The following is a 24,181-nucleotide window of genomic DNA, read 5'->3' on the forward strand; positions in this document are numbered from 1 at the left end:
AAAATCTAAATATAACTACTACGACTTTAATAATTTAGTTCGGTTCGGGCGTTTTTGAGAAAACGTCGATCGAAGGTCTAATTTTGACAAATGCCGAAAAACGATACTAATTTTTGCAAACTTTGACGAATTTTTAAAATTAAACGACTTGTCGTAGGGCCGTAATATTTTAGTATGATCTATAAGACCATGGATCTAACGTCAACAAAATAATAATAAAAATCGTCAAAAAAATTTCAAAATCGATTCAGAATTACGGGCTAAAACCTGGACATTTTTTTTTTCACTTTTCTGCTATTTATGAGGAAACGGCTTGGTCGATTGTCGCACAAAACTGACAAACATTAATCCTCATCGAGATACATCTAATGGCTTTTAAATTTTTGAAATCGGTCCAGCCGTATTTAAGAAAACGTTGATTTACGACAGAAAATCTGTAACACACACACACATACACTCACATACTTTTTCCAAATTTGTTCTCATTTGATTGACAATGGCTTGAAACGTCGAGAAAACATAAAATTAGCAAATCGGATTTTTTTAAAGAAAACATAAACTTCTCCTTCGGGTAGTTCAAAAACTCAATTTTTTCAAAAAAGTCGTTTTTTAAAATTCTCAAAAATCTAATTTTTTTCAAAATTTTCATATAAAGATTTTTTAAACGATTTAATTTTTAATACGAAAAGTTCCAGCAATTTGTCTTAAGGCACGAAGCCATGCACACCTAGTTTAGAAAGAAATCTCATTAAATATATCGAAATCTGAATATTGCTTATTGTGAATGTTTTTGGGAGGAAACTCATTATCGTGTTATGCATTGATTAATATAAAAAAAATTCTTATGAGTATCTCGACTCACTAAGAAACAAATTATACTGTTTAGTTACTCTAATGAATTTTTAATTATAAAGTGCTAATTTTTGAATACTCAAAGTCAATGTTATATATTCGACGCCGATCAACTTGCTTATTATTGTGGCAGGTCAGTCTAATAAACAATGAATTAGGACCATCTGAATAAATATGCATATATCAACATCAACTTATACATATACATATGCGAATATTCAAACAAACATCTCAAATATTGTTTATTAAAGCTGTCTAGACGCCACAGTTGGGCAAGTCCACTACCACATAAATTATTTTTTATAGTAGCGCTGTGGGAATATTTACTACGTAGTTATAACAATTTACATTTTTAAACCCGTTATTATTTTTATTATCAAAAATTTAAATGAATGAATCTACATATTTATTTTATAAAATAAATGTGAAAATTACTCTTTGAACAGTTTTCAAGTGTTTCGATAGTTTTGACTATCAGGGCAAAATTTGAATAAACAGATGGCTGATTCTGCTGTAAAATAGACCAATGTCATGCCAAGGCTATGCTACTTTGCGTTTTTCATATAAAATGGTTCTATTAAAAAAGAAATCGTCTGCGTCTTTCTGATGTCTCATGATAAATATATGATTCTCTCATGATAATACATGAGAGAAGTTAAATTTTATATGTAAAACGTCTGATCACAGCAAATACATAGCATTTTGGCAGTTTTTAGTACCATTTTATATAAAAAACGCAGCGTAACACAGCCTTGCCATAACATTGATCTATTTTACGGAAAAATAATCTGCCCCTATGTCCTAAATTCTATTCATCAAACATACAGAGTTAAAATAAAAACTTTTAAAATTAATTATAAAAGTAATTCATATATCATTTTATGACTCAAATGAAACGTTCTAATTCATAAATAAATTGAAATATCTTAAAATTGCAAATTATATTAGTTTTTAAAAGTTGAATTATAAAAAAACATATAAAACTGTCTCAAAAATATAATTCATTCAGATTATTCGAGTAAATAGTTATTCCATACAGATTCGAAACGGTCAAAACCGATTTTTTGGGGAAAAATACTATTCGAATACCAGTTTTATAGAATGTCGGTTTTTGTATAAATTGTAATATAAATACATAAAGTTATAATAAAATTCTAACTTAAAAATTAAACATTTAAACATAAAATACAATCACTAAAAATCATAATTGCAATGTTATCAACAGAACAACAGAAATAATTGAATACAGAATTAAACAAGAAGCTAATGATATATACTTAAAAAATTGTAAACGATAGTACATAGTTAAAAAAAAATCATAAATGATAATTCTTATCTTATAATTTGTATTTTGCAGTATAAGTAGTATTGAGAAATACCGTTATATATTGTTATTACAGTTGCATTTTATTAACGATTACAAATGAATTCTCAATATATAATTTTATAGGTTCATTTACACACTAAATCTATTAATAAAATACTATATAAAATCTATTATGAATAAAAATATAATTAATTAATAATTAAACGTGAAGATATATAAAACTCTACGGGAAGTTAATAAAAAAAAAAAGTAATAATCTTGTATGCAAGGGTTCAATTTCTTAATTATGCTCTTAGTAATTGTTTTGAGATTTCTTTCTGAACTAGTGGGTATGGCATCATCGGCAAAAAAAGATTTTTGAGAATTTTGAAATTAAAAAAAAGACTTTTTGAAAAATTGAGTTTTTTATATTTAGATTTTTTTGAAAATTTGAACCTTTTTTGTTTTAGAATACAAGAAACTGCCTATAATAGATTTGATATAAAAAATTTGCATTCCATAGTCAATTGCTTATTAAAGCTACTAAACCATTGTTCCTTTTTTATTTACTTATTTATCTCTTATTTATCTTATTATCTTTATCTCATATTTTAATTATTATTTAATAACTCTAATTGATGTATAATATGGAATGAATAAAATTGTTTTTTTGTATTCTCAATTGTCCTTGGTCGACGTTCAGTGAATTTAAAGAAAATATTTCATATGATTTATATAGATGACACGCCATTGGGTGTTGCTACTATTATTTTAAGTTAATATTGAAAATATTTATTGTTAACAGTCTCTGCTTATTGTTTATAAAAAAATATATCGGAGAATAAAATTAAAAAAAATGCAAATGATATATAAATGATGATAGTAGAAGTAAATAATGGTACTTTACTTCAAATACAAAATTAAAATGTATAAGAGTTTTTTTTTTTTTATTTCCATCTAAATACAACTGCCTGAGAAGGCATTCAGTAATTGTTGTGATTAGTTATTAAATAAGTTTTTAAAAATACTACCCATTGGCAGTATTTTTAAGTTAGTATAATAAAATGTATAAGAGTAAATTAATTTTTTTAGAACTCTAAAATCTCTTACCTGTGTTTATGTTTACATTTCTGCTACCAGCACCCATTCAATGTTGTTCTGAGGCACTTTACATCAAAATTCATTAAAGCATAACACAAAACTATACATTTGCACTCATCACTGTACACGATACATGGTTGTTGTACAGTTTTAAGATAAATTTCACATAGTTTTTATTCAACTAAATGTCTAATACTAAACTTTTCATTTAATTTATTTTCATTGTAACACATGCAGCTGCCACGGAGTCGTAATAAGTGAATGCGCTTGCGTACTCTTGGAGAGGCATCATACATCAGTATGTATGAAAGTACGTATGTATTGCCATGCTATGCCAAAAAGTAAGAGATGAAAGTACAATTAAATATAAGCTTGGGCAACCTTTTACTAAAAACTATATTAGTAAAATAAATTTTACTAGATATTTAAATGTACATACCTGCAATTAGAATTTTTGCACAATTTATGCTGCAGTTTAGAATATGTATGTAATATAATCTTTGTAAGAAAATATACATGTACAAACATAAGGAAATGTTAATTTCTTATTAAACATTGATTTTCGTTGATATCTATGTATGTTTTTGTTAGTTTTGATAAATACACATCATTATTCTTTATACATTGGATTATCCGGATTTTTGATTATCCGGATGCCTATCGACAACAATTAGTCCGGTTAAACGAAGTTCTATGGTATGTGAATCCCCACGATAATATCAGAACTAGTGGTGCTTGGCATCGTGCCTTAAGGCAAATTGCTGAAACTTTCCGTATCAAAATTTAAAATTTTCAAAAAAGATTCAATTTTCTTTTAGAACTCTGAAAAAATCGATCTTTGAAATTTTTTAAATTTTTGAGAAAAGTTGACCTTTTTAAAAAATTAGATTTTTTTATACTTTGAAATATTTTGGAAATTTCGAACATTTTTCCAAAGCAATCGCGATACGTTAGCAGCGCAGAACGAAATATAAAATCGGCGCCGCGTGGCAGTATAACGGATAAACACTGGTACGGAACCTATATAAAAGTATACAAAATTTGTTCTTATTATTAAAATATCCATAAAATATGTGATAATTTGATGTGTATATGTCTAATGATCATTTTTGTCAGTCAAATAACGTTTTTTTTAATTTTTTATTGGATCTCAGAGACCGCTACACCTGCCCCTTACCTAAAACTTCATCAGTTCTTACCAAAAATTTCATACAAATAAAATGTTAAAATCATACAAATCGGACGCTCCGATCTCACGAAAAATCAATTAGTACTTTTGGCACTTTTTTAAAATATTTAGACATGCAAAAAAATCATTTTCAATTTTTTTGCGATTACTATGACCTACCCTACGGAAAGTTAAAAATTCACATGGGTTGAATCAAGAAAACTTATGGATTTGATTTTGTTATGGCAAGGCATACATAGTATTTTTCATATAAATTTGGTGCTAAAAACTGTAAAAATTCTATGTATTTACTGCGCAGTCAGGCGTTTAACATGTAAAATATAATAATACTAACTTAACTCGTATATTATTATGTCACATTACAAAGATGCACTTATGATAAGATTCGTTTTTTAAACGTTTGTGCGTTTTCTGGGTTAGGTTTTCTATCTAAACTGACTTCTGACAGTTTTTAGTACCACTTTATATGAAAAATGCTACGTAACATAGCCTTCATAACATTGGTCTATTTTACCGCAGAATCAGCCCAATAATGTATCAAAGAAATTTTTTTATCAAAATTCTTTGAAAAACACTGTTCTGAATGTCACACGTGTATGACTGATACGGTCCTACATTAAAAGTTTTTTCTTTTATCAAATTTTGTTTGTCAGACATATATGTCTGACATGGCTCATGTATAACCTATTAGTTTCAGACACATATGAGTGAACTATAAAGGTGTTAAGAAACATAAAGAGCAATAGTTAATAACAGAAAATAAATCATTTTACACTTATCAACTTCACTTTTCACTTATCACTTTTATTATTATTTATTTTAAGGATCGAATACTCTAATGAGTTCTTTAATACTTCAAATGAATGATAAAATGTATTCATTATAATATTGTATAAACAATGGAAGCAAACTACTATAAGATAGATTAAATAACTAAAACCAGGAATAATTTGGTGATTTTTCATACGTGTAATTAACATTATTCACAGATTTATTTAACAAAATAAACATATTTTTTATCAGTTTAATAATTGTAAAAATGAACAGCGTTGCTTCTGTAGCAATGTTGAAAATGTTTTAGGAATAATTTGAAGATTTTTCATACACGTATTTATTAGGACTATTCACTGATTCATTTTTTAAAGACCAGGCGCAATGTTTATTATAAAAGTTAATAATTTCACTGAACACATACCTTGAAAGACCAGATATACTTTATTATTAAATAGTTTATATCAGACCTATAAAACAACTGATTGAAAAATGATTAATTTGGTATATAATTTGTACTTATTTGTAAGATGTATATCGGTCTTATAATAAAAAGTGTATAACACAACATTTGTGAGAAGCGCAAACACATTTAATAATTTTTTTTTCAGATTAATAATTATAAAAACCAACAGCGTTGCTTCGGCGTATTCTTGAGAATATTCTAGGAATATTTTCGACATTTTTCATTCATATAATTATTAAGATCATACACAGATTCATTGAATTAAATAAATAAATTATTTTTCAGTTGAAAAATTGCAAAAAGGAGTCAACGCTGCTTCTGTGGTATTTTTTGAGAATCGATAGATCTCACGAAATTACGAAATTGAATACAATCAATATTTCAATATACTTTTCTAGAATCTAGAAGATAAGAATGCATCACTTGTGCATATAATCGACACATAGGTACTGTGTACTGATTTGTTTCCCAAGAAGCATCAGACCCCGCTTGAACACAAAACGAAAGTAGTATATATAGTCATCGTCTTAGCTGATTTGCACCGCGCGAGCTACCTGCGTACGTCCCAGCTGCTACCTGTCGGGTCAATAATATAATAAATTTAGCCGGAACGCACTCCTATGATGCTATTTACGAACCTAAATGAATAACGTGTTACCTCGCGCTCGCAAATACTGCCAGAATGATCACTATATATACAAGTTCGTTTCTCTTACTAGCGGGGTCTGGTGCTTCTTGGGAAAACAATGATTCAGCACAGCGTAAAGCTTAAACAATGTGAAGTTAATGAAGATCGAAAGATCAATAAACCGAGAATTCATTCTCAAAAATACCACAGAAGCAAGGTTGACCCTTTTGCTTTTTTAGAATAATATTTTAGATTAATATAGTATATCGCCGATTGGCGTCTAATAAATTAAAAAATAATATATGATAAATTATTTGACTATAGCATCATGTTTTGAAAATTAATATTTATTCTGAACGAATAACGTGTTTTCGTCTATTACATTTTTTTCTCATCAAAATAAAAGAAGTTCAATCATTCTAGTTAAAAAAATATATAGTACTAGTGCTGTATGGCATCGTGCCCTTAAGGCAAATTGCTAAAACTTCCCGTACAGTAACGAAACGTTCGAGAAATATTAAATGTTTTCAAATAGATTATTATAAATACTGTAACATTGTATAATATTTATAAGAATTATATAAAGTGAATCACAAAGTCAAAAATATTTATTTAAAGTATATAAGTGAAGGTATAAACTTTAGCCAGAATTAAAATTGAAATCTCAATTATTTTCGATATACAAAAAAATATTGAAAAAAAATTGAAATAATTTTTTTTTCCAAAAGCAATTGTTTTGGAAATTCAAAAAACATTCAATTCGGATGCTAATTGCTCACAAAAACTGCTATTTTTTGTATATTTAGCTCTGTATCTTCGAAATGGCTGGGCCTGCCTTTGCCAAAAACTTTTTTTTTATTATCTCTTTTATTTACAACTGTCTAGTTAAGGACATTTAATAAATTTGAGGAATTTACAATAGTCGGCAGTAAAGGGACATTGTATACTAAGGGGCATGTTGGAAAAACAACTCAGTAGAAAAAAACTAATAGCCATTTCTCCCAATCAATGCTAATTGAATGTTTTTTTAGATCATTCAAATCGGATGCTCCGTGCGCCCGAATCGAAAAAATGCGGACACACAAAACACACACACATCCATTTTTTTGGGGTATACCAAAATGTTCAGAAACCTTCAAAATGTCGAGAAATGCAAAATTTTCATTTTAGATTTTCGGCCCATTACTATAACTACCCTACGGGAAGTTAAAAATGCAATTCGATTGTTTTGCATTCAAGAAAGTAAGAAAGAAATCTGTAAATACATACACGGAAGATACGTTCCATAAACTCGAAAAATTCACTCATACGGAAAAACAGTGCTAAACCAAAATCACTATAAAAGAGCCCCTTTTGTCAATTTTCAATATGATGAATAACAAACCCATTGATCGAAAAATAAATATTAATATATTTAATATCCAACACATTTAATATGTTATATCTTCAATTATAGAATTAAAATTAGCACCATTTATTATTCTTTCATTATTATGGAGGAGCCTCAAAATTTCAATTTTGCTTTGTAATTATATAGCCTCTGTTTTAGCCTCATTAGTTTTTTTATATTTATTTTTTGCCATTGTCAAACTATAGAACTTTATATAAATTAGAGATTTTGTAAAAAATAATTCGGTTATTTGCTCACCTAGAATAATGCAAATATAATGATGCGAAGCAAAGCAAAGTTGACCCATCTTTTGGCTTATTAGAATAGTATTTTAGATTAATCAATTATTTGATTATAAAATATAACGTGTGTTAAAAAATATAACGTGTTTTTGTCTATTACAAATCAAAAGAAAAAAATAAAAATTAAATATCAAACAAAAAGCAAGGTGGCAGTAAGGTGTAATCGACGCCTTAACGGATATTTTAGATATTTAATACCAAGATAAAAATTCTTATAGAAAATAATATTTATAAATTAAATCTTATATACATCCGCATTTCTTATACGCTAAGACCTACATCATAGGTTCCTATTCGTGTATTTTTATAGCCTTACGTATGCCTGTACGTTGCATTCTATACTACACGCCTTAACCTATACCATACGCTATATTTCATCATATACTCTCAATACCCTACATTGTATACCGAATACACCTAACCTATATCTACTATATATTTTATTACCTATAATTTCCCTCACACGCTACATTAACCCTACCGAGAATCGAACCCGGGTCCGCCGCGTGGCACGCGGCTACCTTATCCACTACACCACCGTAACGCTACAATCAACCGTTTTTTTCCGCGTGTCGTTGCGCCACCTTAGTATTAATTATCTAATTAATTAGAAAATGACCCGCGGAAACAACAGTGCGTCCCATATTATTTTATTAATGGGGGTACCCGATAGAGTAGAGGTTAAGGTGCGCGACCGCTACGCGGAGGTCCCGGGTTCAATTCCCGGTATAGACAATAGATAGGTAGAGATAATACATAGGGCGCAAGGTAACATATATAATATAGGTTAATATATAAATTAGACAGTAGTATTTATAAGAAGTAAAAGGTATATAGGTATATAATAAGTTAATGATAGTATAGGTATCTCACAGTATGATAGATAATAGATACCTATCTATGGTATACAATGATATAATATAGTATGATAGGTAATAGGTTATCTATCATATTATCAGGTTAAGTCTTATAAAGTATTGTAATAAATCTTGAGTACTTTTATATCATAATAAACCTGTGGTATTAATGAATACAAATAATACCAGAATAAATATAATTAATGTCATTGAAGAATATAAATTATGTACTCAATGATTCCCTCATACTTGTACAATTTAATGTATAGACTAGATGTATATAATAGAGTTAACTATATAAGAAGTCAATATATTAGATTAGTGAGTTCTTATCGAAATATATCAAATTTTTTGAACCGGTTTATGAACCGGATTTTAAATTTTAGCGTTCCGACAAAAAAAATATTAGCGCAACACAACTGGCTGTAACTAAATACACGGAAGATATATTCCATAAAAAACTGTGTAGCTCTAAAAATTCAGTTTTTCAGTTTTCAATATGACTAACAAACAAACCCATTGATCAAAAAATATTGATTAAAATATTGATATTGAAAAAAATTAAAATATTGATATATTTTATATCAAACACATTTAATGAATTATGTCTTCAATCATAGAATAAAAATTAGCAACATATAGTATTCTTTCATTATTATGGAGAAGGTTAAAAATTTAAATTTTGGTTTGTAATTATATAGCCTTTCTTTTACTCTAGTATTTTATTTTTATTCTTTGCCATTGTCAAACTATAAAATGTTATATAAATTAGAAATTTTGTATAAAATAATTCTTTTATTTGCTCACCTTGAATAAATTTACGCTATCAATCATATCACTCATTTAAAACAACATTTAAAACAATGATGCTTTTTGTTTTAAACTATCTTAGGGGACGTCCATTAATCACGTGAGTTAATTAGGGGGAAAAGATTTTGATAAAAAATCACGAAATATCACGTGGTGGAAAAAGGGGTATCGTAAGAAATCACGTGTATTTATTTTCTACATAATTTTTTACCTGAAATATACACATGATATTTGGTGGGTGAGAGGGCGTAATTTTGAAACTCAATAAGGGGATGGAAGATCCAAAAATTTTCAAAAAAATGATCACGTGATGCATGGGCGCCCCCTTATACATACATGTTCAGTTTTGACCATAAAATGGGGAGTTTTCATCATAGACATAGATGTAGGTACTAATAATAAGAAATCGTAACATACATTCTGTAGTTTTGTATTTTGACTGTGAAGCAATGAAAATGTTATTGTAGGCATAAAAAATTATAGTTTAGTGTTAATAACTTCGTGTAAATGCAAAATTATTGAATTTAGTTTAAAATTTTTTTTCAAAACCGTGTACGATTGAAAACGTGTAAGTACCGTGTAAAACGGGAGATATGTTTAATATTCAAATAAAAACAATTTATTAACTACCCGAAGGAGAAGAACATGTTTTCGTAAAAAAACCCTTTTTCTAATTTTATGTTTCAAGTAATTCTGAATCGAATGAGACCAAGTTTGGAAAAAGTATTTGTGTGTGTGTTAGTGTGAGCACATGTAAGTGTATTTGATCCGATTTTTGATCTTTCGTCGACGTTTCCTCAAAACCGTTTAGACCGATTTTAAAAATGTAAAAGCTATAAAATAGCTAAGGACTAGCGTCTGTCATTTAATGCAAGGATCAGCCAAGCCGTTTCTCTGTAATGAGGAAAACAGTGTAAAATATTTCGATCACGTTTTAGCTCATAATCTTGAATCAATATTGAAAATATTTTAAAAATATTGTTTAAAAATCGTGTTGTTTAGATCTGAAAAATTTATCGCAGTAAATCGAATCGATATCTGAATTAAATTAAAAAAATTAACTTAATTTTTAAGGGGCCGTTCAAGTATTACGTAAGCACTATAGGGGGGGGGGGTTATTGATTTGCTTATTTTGGGTTGACATGGGGGTCAGGGGAGTCTGGTTGATGATTACGTCATTGGTAGTATTTTTATTTTTTTACCGAATGGCAACCTTACATTATCTTTGCCAGTACCAAAAATTTAAAATAAGTTTGCCATGTTCGTAAGATTATAATAATTTTGTTACTCTATGTTGAATACCATATCAGTAAAATCTCTACATCCCAAATCTATTCTCTTATTTTTAACATCATAATTATAACCTAATAATTACAATATTTAAAAAAACAATACATTAATTGCAAAATGTTTACGTAAGCATGGGGTAGGGGGTAAGAGCTTTGCTCACTTTTGCTTACAAGGGGGTTGAAGAAGTAAATAATTGTAATAAATCTGCTTATGCAATACTTGAACGATCCCTAATAACCGTAAGGGCTATTCTCACTAAAATTCAGATGCATATAGATACCGTTTTTGCACAATATGAAACATCCAAATAAATGTTCGTAAATTTTTTTTGTGGCGTACCATAATTTATTATTGTTATTATACAATTTGAATATTGATATTATTAATTAATAGACTTTCAGAGGTTAAAATGAATTGCAAATAGATAGTACTCCTCGTTAGCATTATTAAAACGTAATTTTTTTGTACATTCGTAATATTGACGACATGATTAAGTTATTAAATGAAGACGATAAGGTAAAATACATTAAAGTTATTAAATAATAACTTTATAAGTTATAAAATAATAAAGTTATTAAATTTTAATAAGTAAAATAAATGTTCAAAAGAAAAATGTCATTTACCTTTGGTTTGCTTTCGAGCTGATTGAGAAATGTGATAGAATTTATTTTCATAACACGTTGACTCACACATACTCACTTCTCATTATGTCTTTATCGAATGCAATTGCAACGAATTGTTTTACCTCGTGCTTGACAATACTGCTAAAAATTTAAGTATATATACGACGTTCGTTTTCTGTTTATATGGGTCTGGAGCTTCTCGGTAAACCATAGTTTAGATATAGTAATTTATTATTCACATATTTCGTCGAGAGATAGAGAATTCTCAAAAATACCGCAGAAGCAAGGTTGACCCATCTTTTGCTTTTATATATTATATTTTGGATTAACGGACAATAAAAAATTAACGATGTTTAGTTTAAGAGAAACATTCTCAAGTAGAGAAATGGTTTCATAACGTTAACATCGTTAACAAAAAACTAATTATCTCTGTCATACCAAAATGTATTCGAAAGGTAAGACTTAGCAAAGAGGCACCTCTAATGCCAATTTGAACATTTTTTTTGGTTCTTTTCATAATTCAAATGAAGAGCCAACTGATTTTTATAAATTACTGAACTTCCAAAATTATTTTTTATCAAATTTAATTCAGCCTAGTTTAACTTATCATATTGAACTTTGTTATTCATTCAGAACTTGCTGCTCAATTAGGCGCTAATATACGAATAAAGGCAAATTATGATCAAAATGTTTATCACTTTAATAGACATTCTTCGATTTTTTAATGATCCCTATTTCATGTTCATCAAATCGGTTCGAAAAAAAACTAGTGGTGTATGGCATCGTGCCTTAAAGAAAATTGCTGAAACTTCCCGCAGCGTAACGAAATGCTTGAGGAATATTGAATGTTTTCAAATAGATTATTATAAATACTGTAACATTGTATAATATTTATAATAACTAAATCACAAAGTCAAAAACATGTATTTAAAGTATATAAGTTAATTAATTTAAATTAATTAAAATATATAAATTGAAAGATAGTATAAAAGTTAGTATATAAATTGAAATCTGAATTATTTTCGATATACAAAAAAAAGAGAATAATTGAAATTTTTTTTTTCTCTTCCAAAAGCAATTGTTTTGTCAACACAAGCAGAAAGTTTTTTGAATCCTTCGATTTGGATGCTTATTTCTCTCAAAACTGCAATTTTTTGTATACGTAGCTCTGTATATTAGAAATGGATGGGCCTGCCTTTGCCAAAAACTAATAGCCAGTTCTCCCAATCATTACTAATTCAATGTATTTTAGATGATTCAAATCGGATGCTCCGTTCTCTCAAAAACTCGATTTCTATTTTCTGCACTCTTTGCTCTTTACCTCCGTAACGGCTAGATCTGCCTTTGCCAAAAACTAATCAGCACCTCCCTATCAATAGAAGTCGAAGGCAAGATTGAATTATACAGTTTATTAAAATTGCATAAAAAACTTAACTCAAATGCTTGTTTCAAATAATTTTTTTGCTGTTCTGAAAGCTGAAATGTGACTTCTTTTGTCAAGTTTTCCCAACAAAAATACAAATAAAATATGTATTTCTGAAAACTATTTTAGTAAATTATTGCAAATATTCTATAATATTATCCCATACCATTTTCTGAATCTACCTCATATTAGTATTGCTAGTAATTTAACTATATATGCAATTTTCCTTTCGATTCATGTGGGTGTGGCACTTTTTCGGCGAAGCCGTTTCATTGAAATTAACAGACAAATGTAATGAGCTAGTGACTAGTTTGCAATTTTTATTTTTTGAAATATATATAATAAATCATCGATTATAAAAATGAATCACTAAATCAATTAAAAAATTTCATACCCTAGTGGGATTTGAACACCCAACAAAGACCGTAAAAATAGGGAAAATCGCCTGAACCACATGACAAAATTATTACTTGCCGATGTAGAAACTTTTGTACATGTTTTATCATATAGATTTAAAACAATATTTTGGGTGATATAAAAAAAATCTTCAGGTTTTCGAATTAAGCAGTCCAAAGAAGCGCGTTGCCCAAAAGAACAAAACAAAATATATGCAATTATAAGGTGCTATGATGCACTACTAAATAATTATTCAACATTATTTGTTATAAGTTTATCCCAATTAGAATACATAATCACGTTATCAGTTAAAAAATCAGTTAAAAAAATCGATAAAAGGTCAGTTTGAGAAAACAGGGTGGCTTTCGCATATTTTTAATGATTCTCAGTCATGTGATGAGATTGAACGTCTTTTCCATAGGTTTCTTCCATTAAATATATAGAATTATTCGAATGTAGTAAAATAAAATTGAAACAAATTTTGTTCAAATAATTTTGACAATTAATATTAATATAATAATAATAAAATTCAAATAACAAGCAATAATATAATATTTTTTTGCATTATTTATTACGGCGCAATTTAAAAGTTGGGCGATATATTTAATATATGTTTAATTATATATGTAACTAAACTGTTACTTATTTGGAGTTGATCCACGGATGAAACAAATAAAAATTAATTATTTGACATTTTAATAAAATATATTTCTAAAACAATTGAATGCTGTACTAAATCAAAACATTAAAAATTAGTTTTTCTGCCCCAAAGTATATATGATCCAATCCTAAAAAATGGTATGGTATAATATTATAGAATATTTGCAATGATTTACTGAAAATAGTAAGTCGTAGTAACATAGTATTTAAAAATACAAATTTTATTTGTATTTTAGTTGGGAAAACTTGTGACAAAAGAAGACTTGAAACGAAAGCTTTTGCCGGGCCAACGAACAACCAATGCAATTCCTACATTTCAGCTATCAGAAGAGCAAAAAAATGATTTGAAACAAGCATTTGAGTTATTTGATAAACATGGAATAGGTAACATTGAAAAATAAAAAAAATGGCAATTTGTGTGATAAACATTTTGATTATATTTCGGGCGCATAGTTTGCCTTTGTTCGTATATTAGCGCCTAATTGAGTAGCATGTTCTGAATGACTATAACCGAGTACTATATGATAAGTTAATCTAGGCTGAATTAAATTTGGTAAAAAATAATTTAGGAAATTCTATATTTTATAAAGATTAGTAGACTCTTAATTTTAATGATGAAAAAAACTAAAAAAATGTTCAAATCGGATTATCAAATTATTTGATTTTTCTATCTGAAATGTTTCTATTGAGATCGCTTTCCTTTTTTTTCCAATCATATTTTGCTTTGTTTGAAAGATACTAAACTCAATTCTTTATCTGGTCAAATAAAATAATAATTTTTGGTTATCAATATCTATTTGAATTTTTATAAAATCATAGAAAAAATTACACAGGATTGCTGAGTATATGTTCTTTCCAATGAGTTAGCCGCAGGAAAAGAAAAAATAATATCTCAATGCACGTATATTTATTATTGATTTTTCAATATTATTAAACATTTTCGGCTTTGACATTGGTTTTAAGTAACAAACGTGGTGTGCTGCTGAATTAACAATGTGGAACTAACATTCTGTTACAGGATGAACAATGTCTGACTAATGATAGATTATTTTATAGGAAGAATATTAATGTTGACCCACATATTTATATATTGTTAAAAGTAATACGATTCTATCAATATTCATACCGAATTATAAATCAATTTTACAGGCACAATAGAGCTCAGAGACCTAAAAGTGGCCATCCGTGCACTCGGTTATGAGCCAACAAATGAAGAAATGATGAAAATGACTGCCGAAGTAGAGAAAGATGGTACGGGAAAGCTAGATTTTCCGGAATTTCAGGAACTTTTGAAGCGCAAGATTATGGAACCAGACAACCGTGAAGATATCCTTAAATCTTTTCGGTATGTGTAACATCTGTTAACTTTTTTTAAACATTTGTTCAGTAACTTTCAAAAATTATTTGGGATCGTTAAATAGAAATTCAAATTTTATATTTTTCAATCAGTCATTTTAAGAACAATTCAATGCTTTGTTAATAACTTTAAGTTTTGCATCAAAATAATTTGTATAGTCAAAAGGAATGGTATAAATGAAACATCAAACATTTCCTATTTAATATGACATTATTCGTTTTTTGGCACCATATATTCCAGAAAGTGGTGTACTTTCAAAAATTTTATTTTAATGTTTATGGCCTAAATTATTAGTTAACGCACGCACGTGATTTAAACTTTTCAACTTTTCAAACCGCACTTTAGCTTCACTTTCTTAGTTTTTTTTTAAAATATTATCCTAAAATGTATAAAATTTTTCTGGTTCTGGTTTGTAATTTATTATATCTTTTAAATGCTTATTTATGCTTACCTTTTTTCAACAAAAAGTTCAAACCATTTTTTCCCCTCTTTATATACTGTAGCATCTTCTATCATTTTTGCAATTTTTCTGTAATATCACATCTAACCATTTTAACATCCTATTATCTTATTATTGAGTCTTGATTCTTACTTTTAAAGATGGTGCAAGCCTTTTATTTCATTTTGCACGGTGTCCTATTATTAACTGAAAACTAATAAACGATATTATATGTAAAAAGATTTTTTTTAATTTTCCATTGTAAATAAATTACCTTTAGTCATAATTGTTTAGCAAATTGGTCTAAAAATACCAATAGATATTATGAAATTGCTTCGTGTTAAGATCGTAGACTAGTGGTTCCAACCATCACTGGATCGGGCTCGCCCAGCTGGATATCAAGCAGTAGTCATATCAGATTACAGTAGTCATATCACGTATTGATCTAAAAGCACCAAAATAACCCTTTAGGAACATTGTTGCAGTACAAATCTAATAAATACATTGAAAATCTTATAAAAAAATCTTGTCACAGGGAGAATGCTCAATCATCCACAATACATACAATATTTATTTCTGAGACATGCCCAAGTAGGAAATTTTAAAACGTAAAAATATCAACAAATTATCGTTCATCACATAAATTAGTTGAAGTACAGGAATATATTGCTTGAAACAAAAATATAATAATTTTTAGTTTATTTGATGACGATGAAACTGGTCGAATTACATTGGAGAACATGCAAAGAGTTGCAGAAGAATTAGGAGTAGATGCTACGAACGACCAACTGCAAGAAATGTTAGACGACGCCGATACTCAAGGGGTAGTAATAAAATTTGACTACTTTTATTTTTATACTATATTAATGAAATTTGTTAATAAATATTAATTGTTTCAGAATGGCTATATAACCGCTGAAGAATTCATTGCAGAAATTATGAAAACTAGTCTGTGCCCTGAAATGAAATCAGAGAATTAAATTCATTTTTTTTTGGAAATTAACATGTTTTGAAAAATTTTTTACGAATAAGTTATGTATGCTGAAAAATTTACCATCTAAATACCGTAAAAGTTATTCTCATCAAAATTCAGACGCATATAGATACTGGTTTTACACATTATGAACATCCAAATAAATATTAAGTGAAAAATTAGTAAAAATTTTTTTGGCTCGTTATAATTGATGGTTTATCAAAATTAAATGTTTGAATATGAATTTGAATATTTTACAACTTAATTATTATATATTTATAGAATTTACTTGAAAATTAACAAATTGATATTTTATTTGAGCATTAAAAGTCAGCAGTTTCAGAGCAATTAAATAATTTCTAGAACCAATTAATAAGTTAAGAGGTGTGTATTGTGAATAGCTAGCTCAGATCGTTTCAGTAATATGTGAAGGCTATTTTCAATTATAATATAGATATAAACTATTATCAATCATGTTTTTAAATTAAATAACTTTTTTTATTTTTATTCAAATTTTAATATAAATTTTATATACCTGGACAGGCAGATCGTACAAAATATCTATACAAAGTGTATATATATATATATATATATATATCCATATGACATGGTCATTACAGTATCATTTATTAATTAGGTAATAAATATTAATCAATTAAAAGTTCTGCAAAAAATGTCATTTACCTTTGGTTTGCTATCGAGCTGATTGAGAAATGTTATGGAATTTATTCTCAAAACACGTTGACTCACACATACTCACTTCTCATTATGTCTTTATCAAATGCAATTGCAATGAATTGTTTTACCTCGTGCTGCTCAATACTGCTGAAAAATTTAACTATATATACGATGTTCGTTTTCTCTTTATATGGGTCTGGAGCTTCTTAGGAATCCTATATAATAGTATAATAAGTCCTAAGTTGACTACTAGGTGATCGGATAGATCGATAAGTAAGAGAATTCTCAAAAATACTACAGAAGCAAGGTTGACCCTTTTTTTAACTTACCTTAGGATAAATTATAGTAATTGCAAAAAATCGAAATTTTTTAAACTTTTTTATATATATTTACGTTTCAGAGGTTTCTGAACAATTTGGCATACCTTAAAAAAAATTAATGAATGAAAAAATTAAATGAATGTATGAATGTATGAGCGTATGTGTGTGTGTCCGGATACAATTTTTCGATTACGATTTCGGGAATACGAATCAACCGATTTGAATAATTAAAAGGTATTCGATTTGTATTAAGAAAAAGACGAGCTGATTACTTTTTGGCAAAGGCAGGGCAAAAAAAACAAAAATTGTAATTCAGTTTTTGAGAGAACGGAGCGTTCAACATTTCACTTGTATTGACAAGATGAAGTACTGATTACATTTTTGGTAGGGCAGGTCTGGCGGTTTCGGAGATCTAGTGAAAAAAATGTCAAATGGCGGTCAAAAATGTTCATTAGACATATGCACATCAAATTATCAGATACTTTATGGAGATTTTAATAATACGTATATATTTTGTTTACATTTTTATGGTTTTTGTAACATCGTTTGTCCGTTTGACTGCGACGCAGCGCCTACGCGCTTCAATATTTCGTCTCTATGCAGCTAGAGCAGCGCGATTGCTTTAAAAAAAAATTCAAAATTTCCAAAATAGTTCAAAATATAGAAGAATTTTTTTTCCAAGTCATTTTTTTTTCAAAAATTCAAAATATCTCAAATATTTAATCTTGAAAAAAAATAAATTTATATTTTTACTTGATTAATATAATAATAGATTTTGCTAGAAAATGGATAAATTAATATTTGATTCACGCATAATATCGGTTTCAAAGCAAAACTCAATTGATAAATATGAGAAATATGAATTGTGAAGAGCTAGAACAATTCTCGTTAGTATTTTTAATATGTGAAGGCAAATTTTTTTACTACAACCGTGATATATACCATTATCAATCTTATTTTCAAAGTGAAATACATTAAAAACGTTATCAATTTTTAATCATTTAGTTAAAAGTTCGAAAGAAAAATACCATTTCTTTATCTATGAAAAATACCATTTACCTTTGGTTTGTTTTCAAGTTGTTCAAGATGAATTTCAAGCTGAGAAATTCACCTCTCATGACGTATTTATCAAATGCAATTACAACGAATTGTTTTACTTCTCGTTTTCTAATACTGCCAGAAATTTAACTATATATACGACGTTCGTTCTCTATTTATACGGGTCTGAAGCTTCTTGGGAAAGTAGAACTAAGTTCAATGTACATACCAAAAAAATAATAAAATCGATATAAAAAATAAAGAAAAGAGGATCCTCAAAAATACCACAGAAGCCAAGTTGACCCTTCTTTTGCTCTTCAAAATGATAAAACAAATACTTTGTTGTATAAAATTGTATTATATGTTTCACAACAATATTCATTGCAGAAATTATGTAAAATACTCTATGACCTGAAATAAAAACACATAATTAATTTAATTAATATGTTTTAGAAAATTGTATGCCATTATTTATGTTACAAGATCTAAATAACATTAGGGTATATTTTAATTGAAATTTAGATGCCTATAATTAGTGGTTTTGCATATTGTGCAGTATCTACATAAATATATTAGTATACTATTAGAAAAATTTATGAACTTATAGACCGTAACATAGCGTTGTTATGACAACTAGAGCTTATACAAAAACCGACATTTAAAAAAAAACGGTTTTCGAATTGTAAATTTGCCTGAAAACCGGTTTAAGTCGGTTTTCAAATTTTATTTAAAAAATCAATTTTTGTTCGAATATTCTGTAATTAAAAAAAATATCGGCTTTAGTGTGATTTAAAGCAGTTTTTGACTGAATTTATTTAATGTTCAATTTGATGAATAGTAAACAAATTTATTTTAATTTTAATTAGTAGAACAAAGAAATAATAGTTGATCTGGATTAAATTACTTTGAAAATGATTATTCGTTATTCATGCATCATTTTCACATATAAGAATATAAATATTTTTATGATAGTGAAAGAAAAGTGTTGGATTTAATAAATATAATATATTTTTAAGTAAAAAAATTTTTAACTTTTAATTAAATAAAAATATTAGATACATATTGATACATACTTCTTAATGTTAATTTTAGTTCTAAAACAATTAAGCAAACCCCGAGTTTATTCTATTCCGAACAATTTCAATTAATTAATTTCAAATATTTAATTATTATTTGGTTTAATGAATTAATTATTTAGAAGTGTCCTATGTTTACTCACAAAATTTTCCCAAATAGAAAATACTCTCTCACTTGCAACCGAACTAGGCTTAATTGTTTTTGAAGCGTGATATAATAATTTTGAAAATGTTTTTTTTAATTAGGGCTAAAAACTTTTTTTAAAGTTTGAGTAGAGCAATTCCCTCCAACCAGAAGTCGCTTTGATCTAAATTATTATATACATTAGGGTGGTCCTTAATATGGACATTTTCAAATTTCCTAGCTCTCAAGGGCTCAAATGATTCCAAATTCATAAAAAACAATTCTCTGAAAGTTTTAGCTCTTAATATTGTCTTTTAGATAGAGCGCAATTCAATCAAAGTTTTGTATGGAAAGAGCATGAAAAATTTTTAAAAAAATTTGCGGAGCGTCGAATTTTCAATAAAAATGTACACAAATTTTCACTTTCAAATCATTTGTCGCTAAGTTATACCTAAACATTTTTTTTTTAATTTTCAAAAATTTTTTCATGCTATTTTCATACAAAGTTTAATTGAATTGCGCACTATCTAAAAGTTAATATTAAGAGCTAAAACTTTCAGAGAATTGTTTTTCATCAATTTGGAACCATTTGAGCTTTCGGGAGCAAGGAAATTCGAAAATGTCCATATTAAGGACCACCCTAATATACATTGACATAATAATCTAAATTAATATATACATTAGACAAAAGATAACACAGAACCTTTCTAGGAACTATAACAGACTGATATGATTCTAAATTTTATGAAACCGATATGATTCCAAGTATCAAAACGCTCCATTTAGTATATTTGCCATTTTCTATTTATAGAGTAGAAACCGACTTTTTCCGCTAAAAAAAACGGTTTTCGAATTTAATAATTTTCGTCAAAAAACCGGTTTTTGAAAACCGACAAACCTTAATGGCAACGCTGTTATGCTGCTTGTTTGGTACTAAAAACTGTTAAAATGTATTTGTGTGCAATTAGTTTTAAATAAAATCAGCTTCAAACATTGAGTGATATGTTCAATGTTCCAAAAAACGCAAAATTAAATCAAAACAATTATCTGAAATGTATGACATATGGTAAAATAAGAAAAAACTAATAATCAAATTAAAATTTTTAAGTGAATTTGAAATATTACACAATTAATACTCTGGGTTAAAGTTATAGGTTTATATTGCATTTTCTATATAAATTATTTACAAATATACAGATAAGGTAAATTATTATAGATCTTTTTTTTAAATTAAAATCCAATAAATTTGTTATTAAATTAATGATTTAAGTACAAAAAAGTGGTACATATCTTTGGTTTGCTATCAAGTTGCTTTGCAAATGCCAGAGAATATTTTCAAAGTTTGTAAAATAATGAACTGAAATAGTTCTAACTGGTTTTGCATTCTGAGAGTAACAAAATAGTAGAAATATTATAACATTTTTTATAATTTTGATAGTGCAGTATCATCATACTTCCAGTTAATTTTCATTACACAATGTATTTTGCATCAGTTTTCATGGAAATTTTATTATTATCATTACCGTTACCCATTCAAGTAAGGAAATTGGTTCATAAGAAATTGCAATATCATGCAATATCACTCAACGTAGAAGAAATTGAATTATTTTCAATTGCCATTGCGAAAGATAATATATTGTTCGATATAAGCCCAGTATATATTACTTATATGAAAGGTTTGGAAATAATATTTGAATTTGTTGTTAAGATTTTACTAATATTAAGCACCATTTTAATATAGAGCTAATCCTTAGAAATATAGCAGTATGTAGTATATCATTTCTACCAATAAGAGAATATACTTTGAATTCCTATTAATTTTTGCTCTAATTATACAAACTTGAAATTAGTTATCTGAAATCATTACTACGAGTAATTTCATTGAATATTTTAAAACGACTTTAGTAGTACGTGTTAATACTAGGAACCAAAAATTGTAAAACTATTAAAACTTGTGTCCTTTTTAAGAATTCTCAATAAACAATTTAAAAAAAAGTTGGTCATGTACCATACTAATAATGAACCAATCAGTGTTTGAAATAAAGAATCAGTTTTACCCAGTTTGTATATAGTGACTTTTTAAATTTAATAACTGATTTTGTTTGATATCAGTTGAGACAAAATGTTTTGTCGTGAGGGGGTGTCCATTAATCAGCTAGTTTTTAAGGATTTTTGGACCCCCCCTCCTCCTTGGTGATCCATGGTGATATTCAAAATTACCCCCCCTCCCCCATCAAACATCACGTGTATTTTTAGTTACGTGAAAAAAGTACAATTTTTAATTTTTTTTTGAAAATGTTTGAATTTAAAAAAAAAAACTAGTTAAAAATAAATACACGGGATATCTTACTATACCCCTCCCTCCTCACGCGATATTTTGTGATTTTTTGTCAAACCCCCCTCCCACTAAAAACCTCACGTGATTAATGGACGTCCCCTGAGATAATTAAAAAATAATTATCAATTTCAATAATAGACTTACACTACCTGATGAGTTATCAATAATCACATTCTGTGATAAACTGTGTCTGATTTCTGCGATTAACTGTGACTGATTTACTTATTTTTATTTTACACTATAACAATTTAAATATTAACAAATATTTAAAAATTAAATTGTAGTATTAGTTGTTATTTATTCTTATTTATAGCCACAAGTTTCACGATAAGGCAGAATAAGCCCATGCTGAAAGTAATTTTAAAAATTTAATAGTACGATATGTTGAATTATTTGCTTTATTTTTACAAATGGTACTTGGCTATGCATATTTTAAATAAGGCCATATACATGCAAAAACGTTATTGACACAGGCAAATAAATGTAAATAATATAGTTTTCCATCTACCATTTTTTCTTGTATCCTCATCCCCCTGAAAAAGAATATGGTATACTGTAACCCATTTTTCATATATTAAACAGAATAATTGTTCATATATTAAACAAAATAATTGTTTGAACAATAAAATAGAACGTCAAAGTTTATAATTAGTTACTAAATCTATTTTACCGATACTGCTTTTTTCTCATTTTAATCTAATTTCTGATTAGTATAATTTTTGTGAAACTCACAAAATACTATTTTTCTGATAGTTATAGATAGTTCTGATAGCCTTTCAAACATATTGCTTTTGCTAATACTTTTTTACTTTAATTTGGATATAGCAATACAGCATATTTGTGGATAATTACTATAAAAAGTGTAATTTTCGAAATCCTGGTGAATAATTAAATAAGAAAGTGGTAGTTCTATAAATTAGTTAGTGAAATAAATAAACAAGGATTTCAATCATCCTGAAACAAATGTGATACCAATACTATTAGAGTGCAAATAAATTGTAATAATTTCAAATAAAACTAGCAGTTTAGAAGTTCACTATAAACCCTTTTCTATAATCTTATAGAAAATCTATGTTCTTATAGAATTTCATACATTTATTTCATACCACTATTATTTCGTAAAGTATATGGCTATAATGGATGTATTTATCTTCCATCAAATATACTCATTAACGATTTACTTATCAAATACTAAAGATAAACCTATTTATGAAGGTGTAATAATTTAAATTGTTACCATATACTCTTATCAAGTCACGTACATATTTATTTTGATAAGTTTTGCAATGGTTAATATAATACGAATAGTTGTTAAGAATATTATTTTTGAATAATTTCGATAAGATACGATGTAATATACTATGTAATCACATAGTATTAAATGAAGTACAAAGTTCAATTGTATTTAATTGTACTCTATGTTTCATGTAAATTATATTTAATGAAAAACTAGCCATAAGACAAAAAAGGCGTTTTTGAAATTTGAAGTGTTCTTGATGATAAGTGATCTTTTCATCTTCATATTTATTGGAATATCAAACTTCGTTACATAACCGTGTAATATAATAATTAGAAATATAATTCACCATTAAAAATAAATAACATAGAAATGTTCTTTCAATTGCAATTTATACTTATTACCGGATTATCAGTAATTATTACATAAGTAAGTGCCAATTATTAAATTGGAATTGTATTGACAATAAAAAGTCTATAATTAATGATTATGAAGATGTTTCTTTTACGAACAATTTATTTAAAAAAACTAATAAAA

At 27.4% G+C, this 24,181-nt stretch overlaps 2 protein-coding genes across 3 annotated transcripts in view; one reads left to right on the forward strand and one right to left on the reverse strand.

Annotated features, from left to right (window-relative positions):
• The window catches only part of LOC113384816 (4-coumarate--CoA ligase-like 7), a gene marked incomplete at its 3' end in the record, with an annotated part of 71,104 nt that overhangs the window by 33,032 nt on the left and 13,891 nt on the right, over window positions 1-24,181 (reverse strand). The window contains 1 exon segment of one of the 2 annotated variants that reach the window (XM_026622578.1): window positions 3,269-3,372. 2 annotated transcript variants of the gene reach the window in all.
• LOC113385807 (caltractin-like) lies at window positions 11,449-16,840 on the forward strand. The gene is made up of 5 exons (XM_026623640.1): window positions 11,449-11,478; window positions 14,301-14,448; window positions 15,214-15,409; window positions 16,558-16,684; window positions 16,760-16,840. The coding sequence occupies exons 1-5, from the start codon at window positions 11,449-11,451 to the stop codon at window positions 16,838-16,840; spliced, it is 582 nt and encodes a 193-aa protein (XP_026479425.1).

Source organism: Ctenocephalides felis, unplaced genomic scaffold, assembly GCF_003426905.1.
Source record: "Ctenocephalides felis isolate EL2017-DRISC unplaced genomic scaffold, ASM342690v1 CF-g0.4_SCAFFOLD_03571, whole genome shotgun sequence".
NCBI classification, from domain to species: Eukaryota; Metazoa; Arthropoda; class Insecta; order Siphonaptera; family Pulicidae; genus Ctenocephalides; species Ctenocephalides felis.

Excerpts from the sequence above, each read along its gene's own strand:
- LOC113385807 (XM_026623640.1), top strand. The coding sequence starts at position 11,449 with ATGATTAAGTTATTAAATGAAGACGATAAG. Across the intron at positions 14,449-15,213 it reads ATTTGATAAACATGGAATAG|GCACAATAGAGCTCAGAGAC; the intron begins GTAACATTGAAA and ends TCAATTTTACAG. Across the intron at positions 16,685-16,759 it reads ACGACGCCGATACTCAAGGG|AATGGCTATATAACCGCTGA; the intron begins GTAGTAATAAAA and ends TAATTGTTTCAG.